The sequence below is a fragment of the Marmota monax genome, unplaced genomic scaffold, assembly GCF_021218885.2.
Source record: "Marmota monax isolate L192 unplaced genomic scaffold, Marmota_monax_Labrador192_F-V1.1 WCK01_AAM20220418_F8-fsc00035, whole genome shotgun sequence".
Taxonomy (NCBI): Eukaryota; Metazoa; Chordata; class Mammalia; order Rodentia; family Sciuridae; genus Marmota; species Marmota monax.
This window is the reverse complement of record NW_026691961.1, coordinates 3,372,669-3,397,978: the sequence shown is the minus strand read 5'-3', so window position 1 is coordinate 3,397,978 and position 25,310 is coordinate 3,372,669. Positions and strand designations below refer to the sequence as shown.

Sequence of the window (25,310 nt, the reverse complement as noted above, 5' to 3'; positions counted from 1 at the left end):
TCTGTGAACTGGAGCAGGACTCTCCCCCTCCTTTCCCAAGGGGCATCACATGGAATTTCCAATCAGTTCTATAATCCTGAAACTGAGCACAATGAGGGTTCACATGATCATGGTACCTGACTTGCTCTTTGGCTCTCTTTGAGGACGAGATTTCTTCTTTCAGCTATTGTTGCTTCAAAATCTTGTAGTACAGGAGCCAATGCAGGGTTGGCACCACCCGCCCACTTAAGTCGCTGCTCAATACTTGCTTCAAGTGCTGCTAGTTTTTCCTATAAAAGCAGTAGAATCTCCATGAATGTTCAGGACATTCTCCACTTCCTATCTGTCAAGCATTTTATATAACGCAAGAGAAATCCAAAATAAAGAGGGTAGGACATGTGTAATTTTGAAAATATCTTTTATCAGCTTCAATTTGGGATTCATCTTGACTTCACTCTGACCAGGAGGCTAAGGCAGGAGGGTTGCAAGTTTTAGGCCAGCCTCAGCAACTTAATAAGACCCTGTCTAAAAATGAAAAAATAAAAAAGGGCTGGGGATGAAGCTCAATGGTAGAGTGTCCCCAGATTCAATTCTCAGTACTGCAAAAGGAGGTGGAGGGAATTTGGGAGTGTTGCTCAGTGGTAGAGATCATGCTCAGCTTCTAATATATGTACTATCTCTAAAGAAAATCTATTCTTACTTTTGGTTGTGAAAGACACAAATCTTATTCCCATAAATGCAAAAGTTTATAAATAATGGTGAAAATCATGGCAAGGAAGGTTTTATATATCAAAGTTATAACATTATTTATTCAAAATTTCAGGTGGAGGTAAAGACCCCCCCTCGTGTACACATACCTCTAAAATCAGAAGGAAAGGGCAAGAGTTAAATCCTTTAAGTTGAAAAGATACCTTTTTCCTGATGAATATGCTGTAATGAAAAGTTATTGCCTTTCTTTGTTTTGTTTTTGCAGTACTAGAGATTAAACACAGGGCTTTACGCATGCTAGACTAGCATTCTGCCACTGAGCTACACCCCCCGTATGAGAAAGATTATTTCAATCTCCAAAAGACTGAGTTCCAAAAACATTTCATTACAAAAATATTATATAAGTGCCAGGCACCATGGTACACACTTACAATCCCATGTACTTGGGAAGCTAAGACAGGAGGATTCAAGTTTGAGGCCATTCTTGGCAACTTAATGCTCTTGGCAACTATCTCAAGATAAAAAATAGAAGGGGCTGGAGATGTAGCTCAGTGGTAGAGTAACCCTGGGTTCAATACTTAGTACCCCGAAATTATGTAAGTAATTACACTTGGTTTTACACTACTATTAACTTATATAAACAGAAAACAAGTCAATACTGAGCACATGAGGCATAAAACATGAACACATATATATAATAACCTTCATCAAGACTAGTTTCTGTCATTTAAAAAACTGACCTAAATATTTAGCTAAAGAAAGATAGTTAATGATAATCATTTAAGAATATTCTGTTGCCTTGGACACCACCCAATTCCATTATTCTATATGACAGAAGAAATGCCCAAGGTTCTTAGATAGTAATAATAACCAGATGTAAATGCTTAAGTATATTTCAGTAAACAAATATCCAAAGTTTTTCCAATCATCAAGGTCCCCCTTCATATATTAATTAGTTATCAAATTCATTAAAAACTTAAAGTATTTAGTATATTTCTACTCCTGATTCAAAATATAATTACTATTCAAGTAAATGAAATATGATTGCTTTGAGATTTGGTTATCTTTGGGGGTAAGAACTTTAAAAATATAAATGAAAGGGGCTGGGGTTATGGCTCAGTGGTAGAGCACTCCCCTCGCACGTGCAAGGCCCTGGGTTGATCCTCAGCACCACATATAAGTAAATAAAATAAAGTTATTGTGTCCAACTACAATTACAAAAAATAAATATTTAGGGCTGGGGATGTGGCTCAAGCGGTAACGCGCTCGCCTGGCATGCTGGTTCGATCCTCAGCACCACATAAAAATAAACTAAAGATGTTATGTCTGCCAAAAACTGAAAAATATTAAAAAATTCTCTCTCTTCTCTCTCTCTTAAAATTAAAAAATAAAAAATAAAAAAAAATAAAAATTTAAATATATATATATGGCTGAGGCTGTAGCTCAGTGGTGAAGTGTCTGCCTTGCATGTGTGAGGCACTAGGTTCAATCCTCAGAACCACATAAAAAATAAAGAAAGATACTGTGTGTTCATCTACAACTAAATAAATATTAAATATATATATAAATGAAATATGAAAGTAAAAGAAAATGATTGTGCTCCTTGGCTTAGAAACCAAGGACAAACATAGAGATACATCAGTGTGAAATATTTCTAAAAGAAAGCAGCTGTTGGAAGGAAGATCTGTCAAACACACCTGAACAGTTGCAATTGAAGTTTCAATTTGACTCAGAGTATGTAGCTTCTTTTTCATACTGGTTAGGATAGCAGACCGAGGGGGAGGCGTAACAGACATGGCTTGAGGTCTATTGATAAGTAGATCTTCATGTTGCCACTGTTCAAAGAAAAAGAAATGTAATCATACCAAGGGGGGGAGATAGATAGACACACACCACTTAAAAAGGGAAGTGTGAATTAGAACTGGGGAAAGAGAAACAAAACCCAGCTGAAAGCTGGATGTGATAGCCCATGCCTGAGGAGGCTGAGGCAGGAGTCTGAGGCTAATCTGGGAAATTTAGCAAGACCCTGTCTCAAAATAAGAAATAAAAGAGGTTGAGGATATAGCTCAGTGGTGGAGGACTTGCCCAGCTAGTGTGAAGCCCCAAGTTGGATACTCAATACCTCAAAGCACAATCAAATAAGCCTCAGCTACAGCAATGTGACTGAATGCAGGGAGAGGGAATAAAGAAACACCATAGAAGAATGGATTCCTCAGGTGGAAGAGGACGGATATATTTCTTGGCTCACTCCATGCAATATTTAAATGGTAATTCTGAAGATTTTAGTAATCTGCATAAAAGTCTAGTTTATAATCACCCCAAAAGACAATCTCTAGGGCTGGGGATATAGCTCAGCTAATAGAGTGCTTTCCTTGCATGCACAAGGCCCTGGGTTCAATTCCCAGCACACACACACACACACAAAAGACAATCTCTAATTATAAAGAGAATGCAAGGGGAGGGGGGGTTGGGGTTGTGGATCAGTGGTGAAACACTTGCCTAGCATGTGTGAGGTACTGGGTATGATCCTTAGCACCATAGATAGACAGACAGATGGATGAATGAATGAAGGTATTATGACCATCTACAACTAAAAAAAAGAGAAGGCAACGGGCTTGGTGGAAGCAGCGCCCGGGTGAAGGAAGTGCAGGAGACTGGAAGAAAGTGGAAGCAGCAGTCACAAAAAAGGAACTCTCCAAATACACAAGCTAGAAGAAAGGGAAGGAACAGGCACTGGCTGCCAGGCGATCAATCCATTCTATATGTTCCAGCAGGGATACCAGATGCCCCAAGAGACAGTTGGCTACAATTTAAAACAGGGGTCAGAGACGTGTAGCTCAGTGCTGAAGAGTTCGAGCTGTGCATGCGTACTCAAGGCCATGGGCCCAACCCTCAAAATCAAATGAAAAAAAGAGTAAAAGGCAATGTGTTCAGTTTTTAAAAAAAAAACTGAAAGAATTTTTGTCATATTTTCTATAACAATTGTCTTTTTTTTTTTTTTAAATTTTGGTGGCGCGAGGGGGATGGGTACTGGGGATTGAACCCAGAGTGCCTAACCACTGAACCATATCCCAAGCCCTTTTTATTTTGAGACAGGGCCTTACTAAGTTGCTTAGGGCCACAATAAATTGCTGAGTCTGATTTTGAACTTCTGATCCTCCTGCCTCAGCCTCTCAAGCAGCTGGGATTACAGGCATGTACCACTGTGCCCAGCTAACTGTCCAATTTTAAGGACATAAACTACAAAACATTTAAAGCTTCACAGCATTAAACATTTTTTTAGAAATAGTAAAATATACCAACCCAAAAGACCCCAAATGATGTGTAGTAAATGCAATTTGAGAAGTCTGAATAAATTATTTTCATTTCTTTATGAGGTAAGAAAATAGCTAATAATAAAATCATATAGAGAAGGACACATACTGGTTCCATTCACTTAGCTCAAATCAGCAATTCTTTGGGGGCACACGATTAATATAATGATACAAAATAATCATTGCTTGTGCCAAAAAAGATTCCAGAAATTGTAACTTCCCAATTATCCCACACTTTACACAACTTGTTTGAAGCTATAGAAAATACTGACGCCTATAAATTTAAAAAGGAAGAAGAAAAACAGGGGCATTTATATTGTGCTTAACATCTTACATTCATCATATTTAACCCTCACAGTCATCCAATGATTCTGCAGATAAGGATAGCAGAGCTTAGGGAAGTTAACATAACTTATATACCTAAGTCTGATTTGAATCCAAATCCATCTCACACCAAAGCCTGTACTGTTATATTGCCCCTAAATATGCAAGCACAAAAATAGCTTCTAAAAACAGCTCCCAGATCCCAGTACTTAAGAGGCTGAGGCAGGAAAATCATCAACTTCAAGGCCAGCCAGGGCAATTTAAGTGAGACCCTGTCTCAAAAAAATGAAATAAAAATATGAGGTGTGACGATGCTGCACAGGATGCAGCTCAGTAGAAAAATGTCCTCGGGTTCAATTCCCAGTACCACAAAAACTCACTTCAATGAATAAAACTGAGAAATTTCCAAAATAAAGACAGATTGTTAGACCCAAAGCTATTCTGTCACATTATCAGAGCCATCAGTGAAACAAAAACTGCTTTAGATAGAATCGTAATTATATGTTCAATAACACAGGATGCATGTCTACATAATGAACAAATTAAATCATTAAAAATAAACAATTCTGGCTGAGGTTGAGGCTCAGTGGTAGAGTGCTTGCCTAGCATGTGTGAGGCACTGGGTTCGATCCTCAGCACCTCATAAAGTCCATTAATATGTAAAAAATAAATATATTTTTAAAAAAAGAACAATTCTCCCATAAAAATGGCATCCTAATTAGAATAATTTATATTCCATATCATGTCAAAATATTCTCTACTACCAAGAATATCTAAAAAGAAGAACTTTTTAAAAAATATATTTATTTATTTAGTTAGTTATAGATGGACACATCTTTATTTTCTTTTTATGTGGTGCTGAGGATCAAACCCAGTGTCTCATGCGTGCTAGGGGAGCGTTCTACCTCTGAGCCACGATCCCAGCCCTGAAAGAACAACTTAAAAAAAGAAAAAAGAAAAAGAAACAATCCTCATTGACACAGATGATGCTTATCACACAACCCTGATGGAACAAATGCAAAGAAGTGTCAATGTGAAATGGTCTCAACCACATAAAAGACAAAGAAGGAATAATTTGAAAGAAAGCACCAAAATGCTAAAGGTACGTTTGTTCTGGGTTGGCACATCTGTAATCCCAGCTACTCAGGAGGCTGAGGCAGGAGGATCAGAAGTTTGAGGCTAGCTTGGGCAACTTGGCAAGACCCTGTATCAAAATATAAAGGGCTGGGTACGCAATCCAGTGGTAGAGCTTTCTAGGTTCAATCCCCAGTACTTAGAATAAAAAACAATAGTAACAAACTGTTCACCTGAAACATGGCAATATGCAGCTGAACCCGCTGCAGGCTTGTCTTACAGGAAGAAATGCTGGTTTCCAGTCTCCGCACCAGGTCATGCTTCTTCCAGGCAGTGTCATAAGAACTTGCTAATACGGTTGCCCTGTTCATGACTAATTGAGAGAACTTCCCGACCTGGATATTGTGCTCCACTGCTTTCTTACACAGATCATCAACAGAAACTTTGCTTTCAGCACCAAAGTCCTTTGCCTCTACTTGAGCTATGATGTCTACACCGAGGGCACTGATAAAACTGCATAGCGTAAGTCCAAGGGCTTGATTTGGTAGTCCTATCAAAAGCTGCCTCACAAAGTCAGCTGTGAAGGCCTTTATAGGCTTGGCCATTTGGTCTTCACTGAAGCAAGAGTTTCTGAAAAGGGTTTTCACATTGACAATCTGTACAGGCCCATTCACAGTATTCTGTTCTTCAAGTGAACTTGATCCTAAAAAAAGGAAATGTTCTTAAAGTATTTCATGCAAAAATAAGATATAATAATAACACTACTTATTTAATGCACCTAAGCTTTTACAAATGCACAATTAAGTGTGCTCCCATCATGTCCCCACTGAAGTACTACCACAACTAAACCAGCATGTTAAAAAATATTACCTGACAATGTTTTAGAAAAGGTACCACAGAGCCTAAAAAACTCCTTGATTGTCTGTAGTCTTTTTAGAAAGAAAATCTCTTCTAGCACCTGACGGTGATTATCATCATCAAAAAAATTAACTTGGGTACTCCTGGCTTCCCGTATGATGTCAATCTTTCGCCATGCTATAGGAATTTCCATCTTGTTTAACTATATAAATTGGGAGGGAAAAAAGTTAATTTCTCTACTGTGCACACAATGAATTGAATAACTCTTGCACTATAATACTCACTCATAAAACCAAATCAGCATTTACCTTTTCAACTAATAGACCAAAAGCAGTTTCAACTTGGGCAAACATGCCATCAAATGCTACCAAAAGCATCTGACCAGCTGACATTTTTGGTGTTTCATCAACTGAGCCATTTCTTGGTTGGATTAATTCACCATATTGAGCATGCAATATTCTAGGGAAAGAGAAAGAGGATTTAAACCCTTGCTGAAGAGCCGTGCATTTGGGAGAACATAAAAGATCAACACTCTCAGAACTAGTAAGCAAAGCATACAAAGTCCTGTGGCATTTAGAAAGAAGGCTGTGATTTAAAATAGTATTCTGAGTCGATTCCAATAATGAAATCAATATTTCTTAGAGAGTAACTGTTCATGAGACTAAATTGTATGCAAACTTATTATTTTTTTAAATCTATTTTTTTTAGGTGTAGCTGGACACATACCTTTATTTTATTTATTTTTATGTGGTGTTGGGGATCAAACCCAAGGCCTTGCACATGCTAGGCAAGTGCTCTACCACTAAGCCACAACCCCAGCTCGCAAACTTAAATTATAACAATAAAAATTATCACATAAAATACTAATCTCACTTGATGCTCAGAATATGCAATATGAATTCCAATAATAAAAAAGAATGTCAAAAATGACACAATTCTAAGGCTGGCAGACACAGAAAATTGCTAGGTATGTTGGAATGATAGCCACATGGTAGAACCAACTACACACAGCAAATTGAGACCATGTTTTGGCATGTTCCATTTTGAATCAGGCACATTTTTAATGTAAGGTCTTTTTAAGTTCACCTTCACACTTCACGTTATTTAAGACTTATACAATATTTATGTATCCAGGCACTATCTCTAAATATTTTATATTATAGGAAATATATAATTTCTAGTATTTAACTGTTACTATCAGGTGAAAACTAAGGTTAACCAGATATTCACCTATATTTCTCACACATGAAGAAATCATTATTCCAGGGCTGGAGTCATAGCTCAGTGGCAGAGTGCTCGCCTAGCAAGTGCAAGACCCTGGGTTCAATCTTCAGCACCACATAAAAATAAATAAGTAAAATAAAAGGTACTGTGTCCATCTACAACTAAAAAAGTATTTTTTAAAAAATCATTCCAAATAGCTGGAACCAGTAAAAGAAAATTTTTAAGATAATTAAAAATGTTAATGAGACACATTTCTATCAGAAAAAGTACAAGATGATATGAAATTTTCCTTGAGATTATTTTAAAAAACCATTTCTCTGAAGCATGGCACAGATGGGCTGACACAAAACCAGTTATGAAGTTTGGTGTCCAAAGCACATTAAATGTTACCCTATATGAGGATAGAGGAACCTGGATATTAAAATCTAAAACTGAGCATAAAAGAAAAGTGTATCAATTTAGCACATTTTAAAATTAAAAAAAAAAAAAAAGCATTTCGATTCATTGTACACAAATTGAGCCCAATTTTTTCATTTCTCTGATTGTACACAATGTAGTCACACCCTTTGTGCAATCAATCATACTTGTACCCAGGGTAATGAGGTCTATCTCATTCCACCATCTTTCCTATCCCCACACCCCTTCCCCTTCGCCCAATCCAAAATTCCTCCATTCTTCCCATGGCACCCCGCCCCCATTATGGATCAGTATCCACTTATCAGAGAGAACATTTGGCCTTTGGTTTTTTGGGATTGGCTCACTTAGCGTGATATTCTCCACCTCCACCCATTTACCTGCAAATGCCATAATTTCATTTTCTTTTAATGTGGAGTAATATTCCATTGTGTATATATACCAGTTTCTTTATCCATTCATCTACTGAAGGGCGTGTAGGTTGATTCCACAGTTTAGCTATTGTGAATTGAGCTGCTATAAACATTGATGTAGCACCTAACTTTTTAAGTATTGCTAGAAATTATGAAAAAGCTATTATGTGAATAATCCAAAAACTATTCAGCTGATAACTATGCTATTATTACAGTCTTTTATTGCATGACTAAAACAATTAAAAAAGAAGCATGAGAAAGCAGGAAATTTATAAATGTGAAATAATTGACAACATTAAGGAACTATGGCAAGTAAGTTTACACTTCATATTTCCCATATTACTAAAGAATTTTTAAAAATTCTTTTAATTGGGCAAAGTAAAACGTAAACAAGACTGAGCAAATGCACATAATTCACAGGTGGCAGAATGGGGTTCATTATGCTACTATTCTCTCTAGTTTCTTGCATCTTTGAAATTTCCCATTGGAGTAAACATGGTGGGACAGTTATTTTTACTCTCTTAATTATACTTTTTGTAATGAATCAGACACTGGAATGACAAAGAAATAAAGAGTTCCTAAGTCGCTAGGGACAAAGTTAGGGCTTGGCTGTGGGGACATGCATGCCTGGAGAAACTACTCAACCTCCCCAAGTTTGAAAGTCAAACTGCTTTTCTGGATTAAAGAGATAGGAAACACAATATTCAATATCTCATACAAACTTGTAAAAGGTAACTCATTTAAAAGCATTCACCTGAAGTGAAGTGTGTATTCTATTAGCCATGTAAACTATCCCAGATGCCTCCATGGGATTCCTGGAGATGGCCTAAAAAAAATACCATCCTGAACTCTGTGCCTGTGCATGCACTTGTACAACTATAGCAGAAAAATGATATATGCATGTAAGTGAAAGAACTGCACAGAACTACATAAGCAAACACACAAAAACATGTGCATGTATAACCAGTGAAATCCAAGTACATTCTGTGACTACATCACTATCCATTTCATGGTATTGCTACACTACTGCAAATCTGCAGGATACTAACACTGGATAAGGGATAAGGCATGCATGAGATCTTTCTACACTTTTTTAAAGACAACTTCTTCCAGTAAATCTATCATAAAAAAATGAAGCATATGTATGCACGACATTTATAAGTAATTATATCTGCTCTAAAAAATTAGTCAGAGCTCAGAATCCTTTCACCTGGCTGCCTCATATTGTTCATGAGGAAACAAGATGCAGCCAGCATTCACTTGCCTGGCAACATCGATGTAATGAGCATGTGTTTCTTCTTCGAGTCCCATAGCCGCATTTCTTAAATAAGCTTGAAGAGATTCAACTAGAGTCTGCAGAGGAACACCATCAGTTGTTTGCTCAATGAGACTGTCCAGTTCCTGAAGCATACTTTCTAAGGTGTATTCCCCTTTCATCAAACATCTAAGTGCTTCTGGAAATATGATTTGGCGGAAATTTGAATTCAATTCCTATAAATATATAAGAAATATATTTTAATGTAGTCTGACTGTAGATGAATTACACACTTTGAAACCTAGTGCCATAAATTAAAAAACAACTCACACACAACTATAACCAAGTTATGGCTACAAACTTCACGTTCATCTTTATTTTAAATGACTGCTTAAAAACACTCAAAGCAGGGAGTCAAACTGTTTTTCTGGATTAAAGAGAAAGACAACATACAATATCTAAAATAAAAAATTTAAGATGAACTAGACACATTTACCTGCAATGAGGTGTATACCCCATTGGCTAAATGTACTGCCTCAGATGCTTCTACGGGGTTTGGGATGTCTAAGTCCTGTGGTACCAGGTGGCACTGCTTCAGTAACTGAACCAAGCAGGTGACATTTCCACTCATACTGCACAGCTCCTCTAAGAACCAGGCTCCGTCTCGAGAAGTCAGATCAACCAGCTGCTCCCCAGCACTTGAGGCTGCACCTTCCATCATCAGGTTACGTCTAAATGAGAGAGACACTTGCACAGTAAAACTGACTCAGGTACACACTTAAGAGAAAAGACTTCAAAATCAGAAAAGGAGGCAACTCTAACATAGGATAAGATTAAGGAAAGGAAAACAGTACATTAAGGTGTGAGATTAAAAATTTAGACCTCACAAAATCTCAATAAGCATCTTTTTTTTTTTTAACTTTTTAGTTGTAGATGGGCACAGTACCTTTTTAACATTTATTTGTTTTTATGTGGGGCTGAGGATCAAACCCAGTGCCGCAAGCATACTAGGCAAGCATTCTAACACAGAGCAATACCTGCAGCCCAGCATCAATGTATTTAGGACAATGAAATGGTCCAGGATAAGGTTAGCTAACTCACCTTGTAAGGGTACAGAGGGCAGAAATAATGACACTGGCTAGACTCAAAGATCCTTCTTCTCCGTTCTCATGAAGGAAAACTTTAATGCAACGTTCAATTTCTTTCAACTGATCTTCACAAACTGGCACAGTGACCGCTTCTTGTTTCAAGCGTTCCACTTGTCGAATAAGTCTGCTGTTTATGTCTGCTGCATACCGCTGCAGGGTCATTTCAGTGGCAGTAATGAATTGACATACTGTGGGGGGTGGCTGGGGAGCATACTGCATTTCATATCTATAAAATAAAAAAAAGGAGGTACCTGCTTGTAACATTAGCACCCAGTTTGCAAATAATGTTCCCACTTTACAAAATACTGTACAAGAGAAAATTGCATTCTATCCTCAAAGAGACAAGAGTCATTAGTTCCATTTCACAGTCTCAAGAGCTTAAACAACTTCCTAAATGACTCACTGAGTCAAACAATCCATGTCTGAACCTCACTCTCTTTAAACCAATCCTACCACACTTAAACTAGAATATATTTTAATTGATAAGGAAAAACACATATGTGGGAAAACCATGAGCATGAATCTTTTTGCTGGGTGCAGTGGTGCATGCCTGTAATTCCAGCAACTCAGGAGGCTAAGGCAGGAGGATTGTGAGTTCAAAGCCAGCCTCAGCAACAGCAAGGTGCTAACCAACTCGGTGAGACCCTATCTCTAAATAAAATACTAAATAGGGTTGGGATGTGACTCAGTGGTTGAGTGCCCCTGAGCTCAATCCCCAGAACCCCCTGCCCACCCCACCCGCATGCCAAAAAAAAAAAAATCTTAAAAGTAACTCCATTCAAATTCCTTCCACTGTGCTCACTTTAGAGCTCACTCATATTAGCATGGCCCTGCTCAGGGATGAAATGCAAGTTAGTGAAGTAACCTGTGGTTTTTTATAACCACTACAGAAAGAAGCATGGCAATGCCTAAAAAAAAAATTAGGAAAGGAATCACCAATGACCCAGATATTCTACTCCTTGGTACTTATCCAAAAAGAACTGAAATCAACATAGTACAGTCATAAAGCACATCAAAGTTTGTAGCAGTGCAATTAACATTCTAGCTAAGTTCTAGAATAAGCCTAGGAATCCGGCAATAGATGAATGGATAAATAATTAGTGGTATAAATACTCAGTTATTTAGAATAATGAAATTATGTTATCTGCTGGTAATTGAATGGAACTGGAGAGCATCATGTTAAGTGAAATAAGTCAGACCCTGGAAAGTCTAGGGTCCAGTGTTTACTCTCCTATGTAGAAGCTAGAGAAGAAATAGGAATTAAAAAACAGGGTTTCTCATAAAAATAGAAGGCAGAACAGTAGAGTAGAAGGGATCAACATGAAGAGGTGGGAGGGAGGAGAGAAAGGGGAGGAACTTCAAAATGAAACTAATCAAATTATTCTAAGTACATGTAAAAATATATCACAATAAAGCTCATTTTATGTATAATGCATCAATTAAAAAAATATATATATAAACATGAAAGGCCAGTAAAGGAAGTGGGGGGAAGGGGAGGGAAGGGAGAAGTAATGGGGAATTAAATGAAGCAAATTATGTTTTATGTATGTACGTATGAATGTCACAATCAACCCCACTATTATAATTAAAATGCAATAACAAAAAAATTAAAAGAAAAAAAATTCCATCTATTAACCATTTCTTTCAGAACAGTAAAACACAAATGCAATTTAAGTATCAAACACAACTTGCTTGTACCCTCAATGGAACCCCCAATGAGAAATGAATAAAATCAAATACTTTAAACATACTTCCTATAGAGTTCTTGACAGCGCTCTACTGTGGTGTTACAGATAAGTTCTTCCATCCAAGTTTTCCACTGTTCAATTCGATGTTTCTGAAATATGGCTTTTGGATACTGCAGAGCGACAGTTGCATAGTGATGCAGCTGTTCCAGACAGCCGCGGAGCACAGAGCGCCTCTGCTGCAGAAGAGCACCAACTTCCCCCTCCAGCTGCTCACACTGGCTAATCAAGTGGGCCTGGCCCGCATTCTGCAGAAAGGCGGTTGCTGGCACATAACTTGGGGGACCTTTTGGTAAAAGATAATATTAATCACAGTAAAGCCATTTCAGTCATCAGTCATTGAAAGGGAGCATAAACCAGACCCCACACACAAACACAGAACTATAGGACTTGCATGCTCATACTCTATCTAAAATAAGTCAACCCATACCAAGGTCCATTTGTGTGCTTATCTCCTGAAGCAAACTTGCAAGCTGTGTTGCTTCTAAATTATTGAATGCAGCCTGATAATGTGTTATCCACTGTTCAAATTCATTCAGCTTCACCTGGATTGCTTCTTGAACAGCTCTTTGCTGAGTCTGTAGTTGAGTGTGTTCAGAATACCTAATCGAGGGGAAACACAACAAATAAATCCAAAGATCACTTGCTACTCTTCTACCTACTTTAATAACTTGGACTTTGCTCAGATTTGGACTGCCTGATTAGCTCCTTTGCAATCTTAAGGGCCCTGAATAAATATACCTTACTCCTGCGGTCTCATTCGTGACCCCGTAATTCCCTCAACTAGGCTCCTAATATTTTAAATAAAACTATCACAACTCCCAGGTTTTGAGTTCCTTTAAGGTTAAACTCGGTAAGTCTGAGAGTCTCAAGCAATGCTTGGTACTTGCATATTCAACCACCTTTTCCTGAGCACCTGCTATGTAAAGTTCATTTGTTTAGATCACTCTATTCAATTAAATGGTTTTTAAAAAACTCAGCAAAGTAGATGAAATAACTGCCACTGTACAAATGAACAGGACTCAAGATACAATCACTGAGAGAAACTAAATCCCAGAGTTTCTAAATCCAAGTATTCTTACCACTATGCCCACCTATCTTCCATAACTGGCCACACATTTAAATATAAGAGAGCAGAAAATTATTGCTTCTGCTGCTATTTTTTGGTACTGGAGACTGAACTCAAGGATGCTTTACTATTGAGCTCTATCCCCAGCTCTTTTTTGAGACCAGATCTTGCTAAGTTGCTGAGATGGCCTCAACCTTAAGATCCTCCTGCCTCAGTCTCCTAAGTTGCTGGGATTACAAACATGTGTCACTACCCGTGGCAGTAAACTGCTACTTAATAATTCTAATTCAAACTGACAAGGTTTACACAAAATGAAAATTCTCCTTAATGACATGTACTGAGAAGAATTCAATGCTGTTTCAAACCTGTGTTGGAGTGTGTGAGACGGATGATCTACTCCTTCAGCTCCTTCTAGAAACTCTATTTCCTCCAGCAGTTTGCCTTGCAGTTTTTCCACATCTGTCAGCTGCTCTTGCAAACTTAGGTATTCATCTAAGCTGCTATCAAGTTTGGGAAGCACAACCAGCATCTCATCCCTATTCTTAAACCAGTTCACCTGTAAAAAGGCATTCTGATTAGGAAGATGCTTACAGGGTCACCTGTGTGACATGATGACATGTATCAGAAGAATCATCGAAGGACATTTTGAACATATTATCCTACCTAAAGCCCATCAAAGCCAGAAAAGGATGATGGTGTCACTCCCATTTTACAGACAAAGATAACATTTGCACTGACGTATGCAGAGACATAAAATGACAAACTCAATCCCATAACTACACCACCCAGAACAGGATCAGCATCACTGGCTACAGATGGGGAGGGAAGACTGTGCAATTAAAAAACATTTAGTACTGTCAGTGCTTAAACACATTTCAATATATTTTAAAAGTAATAAAATTTTTTTCAAATCATTAACCTACGTCCTAGGAGGTAACTATGTCTTTGTGTGGGAGCACTGCCTAATTAAAAATTAACACCAAATTCCCATATTTAACTGCCATTTCAACATTATATATTACAATCTTGCCCCCAAAAAAGTTCGTTTTTTTTTTTTTTTTAAAGAAAAACTGATTTACTCAACTTTTTTACGGACATATTTACTCTATTAACAAAAAATGAGGATGACTATGACATCACTGGGCTTTACCTTAATTTCAGCTACTCTGGAAGAAAAGAGGCTGCGGGTGATCTCTCGCTCCATCTCTCGCTTGCTCTGCTTGCTCTCAGCCTGCTGCCCCCCTCCACCATAGACAGCGCCAGCAAACCCAGCCTCGCCCCCAGCAGTCCAGTCCACCAGGGGGTCATACACAAAAGCCTCCAGTAATGTCAGCAGCGTCTCCCTGCCACGCCGCATGATGTGGAGCACCTGTGTTCAGGAGAGTTCTGAATAAGTCTTGCCACAAGTCTCCTCATATATATATACAGCATATATGTGTATATATATATATGTATTCATTCCACAGGTTTTTATTCATTTAACATTACACTAGAGGTAGAAAACAGCATACCTGCTCACAGGAAAGCCTAAAAACACCTTCTACTCCAGTTACACCCAATGCTGTTTCAATGTTTTGTGTCATTCGAAAAGGTACTTTCTCAGGAACTCTAAGGCTTTTACCTTGAAAAGACAAATCGTTATATTTTTGCCCTTTCACCAAAAAATATTTGACCCTCATACAAATGCAAAAGTCCATATTTATTTTACCTTTTTCAAAGCAAACATTGTAGTCTATGTGCACCACTTCTCCAGTCGTCATATCTATGAGAACATTATCCAGATGTCGGTCTCCAAGGCCAATTATGTATCCAACCATGGACATGACTGCAGTAGACCTTGCATAAGACTAGAGAGGAGATGAGGGGAGCAAGTTAAGGATTATGAGCAAATTTTCCCAACATGAACTTGATGCTCTAACATTCACAAAACTTCACAACCCTACTTCCTTATTTTAAAATAAACAAACAACAAGTCCTCCTGGGGTTTGCTGCATGTGGTCAGGCAGGCTCTGTACTGTGCAACCACATTCAATACTATGTCCCTGGTTGGGACTACTCGACTATTATCAGAATGCTGGATTTCTTTTTTCTTTTTTTTTTAAATATTTATTTTTTAGTTATCAGCGGACACAACATCTTTGTTTTGTATGTGGTGCTGAGGATCAAACCCGGGCCGCACGCATGCCAGGCGAGCACGCTACCGCTTGAGCCACATCCCCAGCCCCAAGAATGCTGGATTTCAAAACAAACTTTCCTTCGCCTAGTTCTTCCCTTTCTAAATTTTTTGTTCTTTTTTCCATTTCATCCTTACCGCCTTCCCATCCTGTCCTCAGACACAGTCATGGCTGCACCTTTATTACTGTACATGAGATTCAAACGCAGGTCTCAGACTACCAAGCTTGAAGAGCCACAGGAAGGAAGAGAAGGAAAATGAGTAAGAAAGACAGGTGAGAAGGAGATGGCCAAAGAAATAACTTAGATCAGGGATGGTGCTGTAGGTCATGGCAGAGTGCTTGCCTACCATTGAGAGGCACTGGTTTCAATCCTTAGCATTACATAAAAATAAATAAAATAAAGACATTCTGTCCATTTACAATTATAGAAATAATAAGAAGAAAGAAAGAACAGATCATTTTCCTTACCTGTGTGACTCTCCACCACTCATCAGGTGTTGTGCAGGACGACCACAGCTCTTTGGCCAGGAGATTTGGGGGTGTGGCCTCCATTAACTCCTCTAGCACTGCCTTCATCACATGGAGGGGCCAGTCCCGACGGGATACATCCAGACTGAGCCCAACTGTTTTCAAAGCAGGGCCAATTTTACTATAATAAAGCTCACTAGGACGGGGTACAATTCCAGGATTCTGAGGAGTCTGGTAAGAATCTTGGGCCTTCAAAAAATATTTTAAAAAAAAAAGAAAGATTAAAATAAGGATAAAAATTACTTTGAATATAAACTAGAATTTTAAAACTGATTTATCAGTAACATTATCCACTTAGCTTAATTTCACATATAAACAGTCAATTCTTCTGGACTATGTATCTTTGTTATAATTTCCACCTTTCTTCTATTTAGACATTCCTTCTTTATTGAAAAAGTTTGCCTGTTACATTTTCTTGATTCCAAACTCAATGCCCAGGTTATTTTATTTTGGGTAATCAAGATGGAAATCAGGATCATTCTATCTCTGAGCTATAATCCCATCCCTATTTTTGTAATTCTATAATAAACAGATAGGGTCTTGCTAAGTTGCCCAGGCTGGCCTTGAATTTGTGATCCTTCTGCCTTAAGCCTATGAGTGGCTGGGATTATAGGCACATGCCAACCCATCCATCATTATATTCTTCTTTGTACCGCATAATTCATTTTTTAAATTATAATTTACATTCATTTGTTATATTTCGCTCTTCACTGATGACTTAACCATCAATATGAAATCCACAACAGATACTGAGGAGCATGCTGCATGAAAATTTAGTCAGCCTTCTCTAGTTCCTATCTTTTTGCTCCCCCCACTGCTCCTTTTCCTTCCGGTGCTGGGTACAGAACCCAGGGGCTTGTGCATGCTAAGCGCACTGTCTACCGCTGCATTCACACCATTGGCTCTAACTCCTACCTTTAATTTACCCTTCAATAATTGTTCTGCAGGCTCCTACGCCTACTCTTAAAACCTGACTCCTGGGGCTAGGTGCATAGTCCAGTGGTATAGCACATGCTTAGCGTGCAAGCGGTTCTGGATTTGATCCTTAGCATTAAAAAATTTAAAAATAAAGAAAAGAAAATATGACTCCTTTCTATATCTCCCACTAATTTAGAAGCATTTTTATTTAGCTAGATTTGAGATCTTAAGGTTGAGATTACATAAAATTCATATTAGTATCTGCTTCTTAGAACTTTTAGTTTTATGTACCTCAAAAACACTTTCCTAAGGACTTCAAGTCTTGCAAAACTGTTCAAATGTAAGTCTACAAATATTTTACACAACCAGAGAATAAGCTGATCTGTCCACTTGTTTATGAACATTCAAAAAAAAACACACATTTTAATTTTACTCAACCTTTTGTGCTTGCAAGGCAGCTTCCCGCTGTTGCCATCGTTTGTAAAGACCAAATAAGGGTGTGGCTCCATCCACCCACTGGATCAGTCCTGACCTTGTTCCTAGTGGTGTTACAGAATAATGTCGTGCATGGAAACGGGGCGTTTCCTGTCGATTAATTGTAGCAAACATGGTATTCACAATAGATAAGAATTGCATTATCCTCTCATCCAGATGTAAGTCCTCCAGCCCTATGAAAACAAATTTAAGTTGGAGGGTGGGTGACCAAATGGGGTTCCAAGAACACCACTTTCTTTGTATTACTTAGCAATAGCATGAGGCACACTTGAGAGCATTAGAGAATTCCATTCGGTGGCAAGTTGTCAATACTAAGTGTTAACATTATATTACTATATCTCAATTCTTTCTGCTCATACAAGTTCATACATAAAGAGGATAGAAATCTTCCTACACAAACCTTTGAAAAGGTAAGGATAGCTCTTCCCATCTGATCCGAGAAAGAGAAGTTTCTTGGGCTTAGTTTTAGTTGGTAAGATTGTGATGGTTCCGCCCACACTGTGGATTGTGACAGTGTCTCTGGCTGAGACTTCCCCAGGAAGAGCAATTTCAGTGTTAGTCATAGCAGCCAACCATGGACTGATTTCTTCAAGACGTAAGATATAACTTGCACGTTTCTGTGCTCTCTGTTGCAAACTCAGCATTATCTATATTCAGAAAATTGGAAAAACAATCCTACATTATGATTACAATTTTGTTCCACATTAAACTTGGCATAAAAGTAAAGTTAACCCTCCTTCCCACCAAACACACACACACACACACACACACACACACAAACCTGCTGCTCTAGTTTCTACGTTTAATTTGGTATGAGGGCTTTGGACCACCCTGAGAGGGAAATAATGGCGGGCTGAATAGGATTCCTACTTTGTTAAGGCCCCACCTCCTCTTCTCTGTCCAAATTAGTAGTTAAATCACAGGAGACAGAAGGAAAAGGTACTGATGTGGTCACCATATTCAGGGCTTTTCAAAAACTAATTTCCCACTGTTGAACTATGCCTGAACAATGCCAACACAAATCAAGTCTGTCCTTACAAAATGGCAAAAGAGAAAGAAAAGTTAGCTGTCAGGTAGACACAGCCTTAAGGAAGTCTTCTGCAAAGTAACTGACATTATATTACGAGAAAAAAAAAATGAGATTCTATCTAAAGAACAATTTAATGGATATATAAGAGACTTAACAAAACTTAAAGGTGCACAAAAAGACGACTTTTTCCCCCTTTTGGTGTTACTGCGGATTGAACCCAGGAGCACTCTACCACTGAGCTACATCCCAGCCTTATTATTTATTATTTTGAAACAAAAGTGCTGCTAAGGTGCTGCTAAGGTGCTCAAACTTGCAAGTCTCCTGCCTTTGCCTCCTGAGTAGCTGGAAATTACAGGGGTACAAAAAATATACAGAGGTTAAAAAAATATTTTTGGGTGGGTGGGTACCAGGGATTGAACTCGGGCACTCAAAAACTGGGCCACATCCCCAGCCTTATTTTGTATTTTATTTAGAGACAGGGTCTCACTGAGTTGCTTAGGGCTTCGTTTTTGCTGATGCTGGCTTTAAACTCGTCATCCTCCTACCTCAGCCTCCCAAGCCAGTGGAACTACAGGCGTGCATCACAAGAAAATTTTTAACAAAGAAGTTAACAGTTTAGAGCTCCATTGCTTGATGTATAGAGTAAAACACCATACTCCTTTCCAATAATCAGAGGGGACAACTGATTGTAGGTACAGTTGTTTCTCCATGTATATCTAATTCAGTAATCTGCACCTGAATTAAGAAACCATGGGGTCTGTTTTCCTGTGAAGAATTTTAAAGCAGTCTTCAGCAAGTTTTAATGGTTAACAAAAAGAAAAAAGAAAAAAGAAACACCTCAAGTGTTAACTGACAGAATAATGGATAAATAATGGATAAACAACTGTATTTTCACATTGTTATCCATTACACACAAAACATGGAAGAATCAGGAAAAAAAGATCTGAGTTTATAACACAAAGCATTCTTTGAGAATATTCTGTACCTCTTTAAATGGAATCCAGCTGCTTCCAGGCTTTGCAGGATTCGAAGGGGTCTTCAGTTTTTCGAGGGCGTTTTCAATCGCATCACCGTAGTTATCCTGAAACCACTTTTCATGAGGTGTTTCTGCAGGGGCCGCTGTGATGCTCCTCACATGCTCCAGAGCAAACACAATGGGCTTCATTAAAGCTGTGTGTTTCTCTCGCATGATGGCAATTTTCTCTTCTCTGATTAGGAAAACATTGTATTTCATAAGCTTCAATGTTCAAAAGTTTTATAAAAACACAGGGCAATTTAAATGTTTAAACTGTGAGTAAATAGTATAAAAGAATGAATTTAAATAGAGTAATAAAACATTGGCAAAATAAACAGGTGCATGCCTTTTAATCCCAGCAATTTAGGGAGGCTGAGGCAGGAGGACTGAAGGTTTGAGGCCAGCCTCAGCAACTTAGTGAGACCCTATCTCAAAATAAACAAATGTAAAGGACTAGGGATGTCGCTCAGTATTAGTGTGTCCTGGGTTAAATACAGAGCCCTCCCCCCACCTTTCCAATAAATAAATAAATAGGCAAAGTAATTTTATAACATAAAACAAAATTTAGCACATAAAACAGGAAGCTTTTCTTTTCAATAATGTGGGGCAAATGGGATAAGCACATACAAAAACTTCAGTTGTATCCTTATGATACACGATGCAAAAAAACCCAAACTAACTCAAAATGGAGCAAAGACTTCAACTTAAGAGCTAAGACTATAAAATTCATAGATGAACACATACAGAAAAGCCTTCTTGACAGTAAGTTTGGCAATGACTCCTCAGATATGGAAAGATAGATCAATGTAAAATGTTAGAAGTTACATTCATTGAAAGATACTATTCAGAGAGCAAAATGACAACCCACAGAAAGGTAGAAAATATTTGCAAATTATGTATCCAGTAAGGAGTCAATATCCAGAATGTATAAAAAAACTCCTATAACTCAACAACAAATACATACAGCCCAATTAAAAAATAGGCAAAGGACCTGAACTTTTTTCTGAAGATAAACAAATGTCCAATAAGCAAATGAAAAAATGCTTCACATCATTTGTCATCAGGGAAATACAAATTCAAACCATAATAAGATACCACTTCATATCTAATATGTTGGCTATTATCAAAAAATAGAAAAAAGAGAAAATTAACAAGTGTTGGCAAAGACTTAAGAAAAAAAAAAGGAACACTCATGCACTGCTGGTGGGAATATGAAATGATACAGCCACTGTGGACCTCAGCTTTTCAGATCCTGAACAAGTTAAACACAGATAAGTCAACAAGATCCATTGCAAACCTACTACATCATCCACAAAATAATTCAAAAAGCAAGGACTCAATCAGATATTTGTACACCAATGTTCAAAGTGGCATTACTCACACAGCCCTAAAGAAGAAGCAATCCAACCGTCTACTAACAGATGAATGGAAACAACATGTGGTACACCTATACCAAGGAATATTCTTCAGTCATAAAAAGGAATGAAATTGGGACTGGGGCTGTAGCTCAATGTCAGAGCACTTGCCTAGCATGTGTGAGGAACTGGGTTTGATCACCAGCAGCACCACATAAAAACAAATAAATGAAATAGAAGCATTTTTAAAAAACAGTACAGCAGTAGTGTTTCAGAGCCTAGGAAGAAATAAAAAACAGAAAAGCAGGGGGGAGGGGAGGACTGAACTCTAATACAAGTTACAACTCAGACAAACCCTGAAGTCTATACAGATTACTGCTTTTTCTTTCTTCCCTGTTTTTTAAAGGTAGTTTCTTTTGTGAGCAAAAGTGAATAAAAACATACTTGCGTAAAGTGTTGTTGTTTTGGACTCTCTTCACTTCATCTTCCAGCTGCTGAATTCGTCTCAAGACATACATGTGCTGCTGTAACAAAACTCCCAGCCAGAGCTCATCCCAGAGCACAGTGACCCTGCGCAGCTCAGCCACGAGCATCTGAACCTGCATACACATATCCAAATAGGTCACCAACACATCTGCACACAGTGCCCACTGTTCTTTAAACGCCAAACATCACAAGTTGTATGGGTGCAATTTTTTTCATTTAATAATTAAAGAATCCTAATTAGTGACTCTTATTGACAACAGGCTGGCAAACCCATTTGATTATCCTTAAAGCTTTGGTTCTCAAATAATAATTTCCATGAGTTATATTTGTAGGGTGTTTTGGTGAGGGATGCTGTAATAAAAATTTCTATTAAAAAATTGAGCTGGGCGTCTTTGTACCTGTAACACCATAGTTGGGTTTGCAGAGGACAGCTTGTCTACAATTTTGCTGTAGCAATCCTGCATCATGGCTTGGTCTTCATTTAATCCACTTTTTGGTTCATCCTTATTGCTATCCTGAGAAGTAGGAGGACTTCCTCCTTCACATTCAGAAACCAGCAGTTCTTCTCCTTGAATGTTTCCAAGTAAAGTTGGAATTGCAGAGGAAAATTTATTTCCTACCGTGAAATGGGGAAATGAAATACTTTTAAGAAATTTCTCTTATATACTTACACTGAGTTAGGGGAAACATGGATAATCTAATGAACCCCAGAGTGCTTAACTAATTTGCCTTTTGTACATTAAGTTGACTATAAAGATTATCCTGCCTTTTTTATAAGCTGAGCTTATAAAATTCATTAATATTTATTAATATTATAAACTAATAGGAGAATCACGAGAGAAACATAATGAGTCTCTAACAGATAAAGTATCCTCCTAGTCGGAGTCAAGAACTTGGTCTAATCCCTACTTGGCAGTTAAAGCTCCATAATCTGAGTTACTTCAAAAATAACTCATCTTGGTTCTGGGGACTGAACCTACATTCTTTTTTGCTACTGGGGACTGAACACTGAGGCCCTTTACCAGCGAGCTACATCCCAGCTCTTTTTATTTTTTTATTTGAGACAGGGGTCTCCCTGAGTTGAGTAGGGCCTTACTAAATTGCTGGGTCTGGCCTTGAACTTGCAATCTCCCCACCTCAATTTTCCAAGTCACTAGGATTACAGGTGTGTGCCACTTCAACACCCGGCTTTGGTGGGTTAAAGACGAAAGAAAAAATGCAAAGCATATGTCCTAGTACCAGATAAACAGTAGTTACTCCTGCAATAAATAACAATTATTACTATTGAAAAAACTACAAACTTTACCAACTCTAGAAGGCAAAAAATTGAACAAAATTATTATGAAAACTAATTTATATATAAATTAGCAGAATTTATTTATTTATTTTCTGTGGTGCTGGGGATGTGCCAGGATCTTGCAAATGTTAGGCAAGTGCTCTACCACTGAGCAACATCATCAGCCCAAAGTAGCAGTACCTTAACATAGCATACCTGAAGCCTGGGATTCACTGCTGAGCGATATGGTTCCCACTATTGCAGGATACAATATGAGATGTGGGGAGTCTTGAGCCACACGACAGAGAAGGTTACAAATACTTTGGCGCACATACACTTCAGGGTGGTTTAAACGAGAAAAAAGCTGCGGAATAATTCCTTCAGGATAAGAACAAAAAGATACTTCAGAGTTATTACAAACTGTCCACCTTGTAAAGTAAAAGGATAAAATCTGATGTGTGTCAGCATCAGCAAAAATTTTAAGGACTTCAAAGTTCTCCCAGGGTAACAAGGAATCATATACAATTACTGTTGATGTCCAAGTCTGATTAGGGCTATAAATCAAAGTACAAACCAATTAAAAAATACTTCTAGACTTTTTGTTTTATAGTGCTGGGGATTGGATTCAAGGATGCTCCATTACTGAGCTATACTTCAGTCTTTTTAATTTTTTTTTTATTTTAAGACAGGGTCTACGTTTCCTAGGTGGCCTTAAACTTGCAAACCTCCTGCATCAGCCTCCCAAATGGTGGGATCATAGGCGGGCAACCAGTGATAAATGTGTAAGAAGTTTACAAAAAGGGAAGCACAATTTTTTACAAAGGGAGTATAAGATCTTTTGAAACTTATTTTTGCTGCTCTCTTCAAAATTAGTATTGTATATAAAAAGTTCCTACCATTCAGCTTCTCACTCCTCTGAAAGGTAGGAGAAAGGATCTTTGTGGTGTAACAAACAGCCTGGAACGTCCTATGAACTAACGTGGCTATCAAACACATTCAAACAACAAACATAAAGGAAACGCTTTTAAAAAAACTGTTTTATGTATCCTGCTAAAAACAATATTGACTGATAAGATTTAATTCAGGCCTTCACCTCTCCATGGAGCAGTAGGTGTTGTCTCCAAGCCATGTTCCAGATACTGCCGGAGCTCGCCCGCATGCTTCACCAGCAACCGGAGCAGTCGCAGAGTGGCCATCACAATCACGTCGTCGGTGCTCTGCTCCGCTCTATGACTTAAATGTAGCCTAGGGTCATCCTCTTCTAAAGGAATCTATAAAATGGGAGATTAAAGGTAGAAATAAGAAAAATTTCAGTCTCTTGCTTTTGTTTTCTAGAAAAGAAATCTCAAATAACTTTTCTTAGAACACTATGCCACCTACTTGACCAGCGTTGAGTTTAAGGAAAGTAAAATATGCACTGCAAGACAGTTTGTACAGGCTGAAGATTCTATCTACAACTTTCCTCCACACTTTAATAACTCCTTCTGTTGCACTTTCATCAAGCTCCGAAAGCCACGGGCAGCTTGATATTAATTGGCGCCAGATAACATCGACCATGTCATCTTCCTCATTGTCTTCATTCTCTGTTATCTGAAGGGTTATATCTTCATCCTGAAGGAAAATTGGGTATAAAATGCTATTTTTTAAACATAAAGTGAAGAGAGAAAGGTAAGTGATTTGACATAAGAAAACATTTTTATCACTTATGAGGCTAATTTATTCCATATTATTGATATTATATACACTAACTCAATGTCAACAGAATTCTCTTTATGGTGAATTCTTTATGCAGCCAATAAAAAGAGATTTAAGCATTTAAGAATAAAAACATGTTATTCTTTGTACTTTAAATGTTTCCAAACTACAATATTCTGCCTGCAGAAAAATAAATGTGATCTGTTCAAAAGCCTGAGGCTGAACATACACAGAACACATCAAACAGACCTCACTCCCTTTGTAATACCACATATAACGCCTAATACCAGCTTTGTCTGAGACTTATTTGTATTGTTGTTTAGAGCAAGAACTCGGTCAACAGAGTTTAGTCTGGCAAATAAAATACATGGCTTTGAAGACTGCAACTAATTACTCATAGTGATATAATTCTAGAACACACAGGACTTTGAGGGGGGAAGGAGTGAAGGCTATAGCTCATCTCGCCCACTGTTTTTCACCCTGGCTAGGTAGCAGAAAGACCTGGTGAGCTTAAGTGTGCCCACAGGTCTGGTTCAAAATCCCTAGGGATAGGGTTCATGAATTAGCATATTTTAAAGGTCCCAGCGTAGGGATAAAAATAATTCTGCCCTTTTCCCAATACTAGGGATTAAGCCCAAGGCTACAAACATGCAGAGCACAGGCTGAGCTACACCCCAGCTTAAGAACCACCTTTTTTTTTAGGGGGGTGGGTGCACTACCACTATGCTATATGCCTGCCCCTTTTTATTTTGAGACAGCCACACTAAGTTACCCAGGCTGGCTTTGAACTTGCAATCCTCTTGCCTCAGCCTC

The 25,310-nt window shown here is 38.1% G+C and overlaps 1 protein-coding gene across 3 annotated transcripts in view; it reads right to left on the bottom strand.

Moving 5' to 3' along the window:
• Window positions 1-25,310, bottom strand: part of Smg1 (SMG1 nonsense mediated mRNA decay associated PI3K related kinase) — a 97,530-nt gene that overhangs the window by 10,982 nt on the left and 61,238 nt on the right. For 2 of the 3 annotated variants that reach the window (XM_058576449.1, XM_058576461.1), the window contains 22 exons: window positions 24,183-24,413; window positions 23,896-24,073; window positions 23,019-23,180; window positions 21,925-22,142; window positions 21,485-21,639; window positions 19,656-19,878; window positions 18,041-18,287; window positions 17,584-17,813; window positions 16,168-16,416; window positions 15,037-15,372; window positions 14,676-14,894; window positions 13,891-14,081; window positions 12,887-13,059; window positions 12,463-12,742; window positions 10,665-10,937; window positions 10,060-10,294; window positions 9,573-9,799; window positions 6,566-6,716; window positions 6,270-6,459; window positions 5,633-6,102; window positions 2,385-2,522; window positions 117-269 (listed from right to left, as the gene is read on the bottom strand). In XM_058576449.1, the coding sequence (XP_058432432.1) occupies window positions 117-269; window positions 2,385-2,522; window positions 5,633-6,102; window positions 6,270-6,459; window positions 6,566-6,716; window positions 9,573-9,799; window positions 10,060-10,294; window positions 10,665-10,937; window positions 12,463-12,742; window positions 12,887-13,059; window positions 13,891-14,081; window positions 14,676-14,894; window positions 15,037-15,372; window positions 16,168-16,416; window positions 17,584-17,813; window positions 18,041-18,287; window positions 19,656-19,878; window positions 21,485-21,639; window positions 21,925-22,142; window positions 23,019-23,180; window positions 23,896-24,073; window positions 24,183-24,413 (4,929 nt within the window). The remainder of the gene's footprint in view (window positions 1-116; window positions 270-2,384; window positions 2,523-5,632; window positions 6,103-6,269; window positions 6,460-6,565; window positions 6,717-9,572; window positions 9,800-10,059; window positions 10,295-10,664; window positions 10,938-12,462; window positions 12,743-12,886; window positions 13,060-13,890; window positions 14,082-14,675; window positions 14,895-15,036; window positions 15,373-16,167; window positions 16,417-17,583; window positions 17,814-18,040; window positions 18,288-19,655; window positions 19,879-21,484; window positions 21,640-21,924; window positions 22,143-23,018; window positions 23,181-23,895; window positions 24,074-24,182; window positions 24,414-25,310) is intronic. The other variant, XM_046436398.2, reaches the window with a different exon arrangement.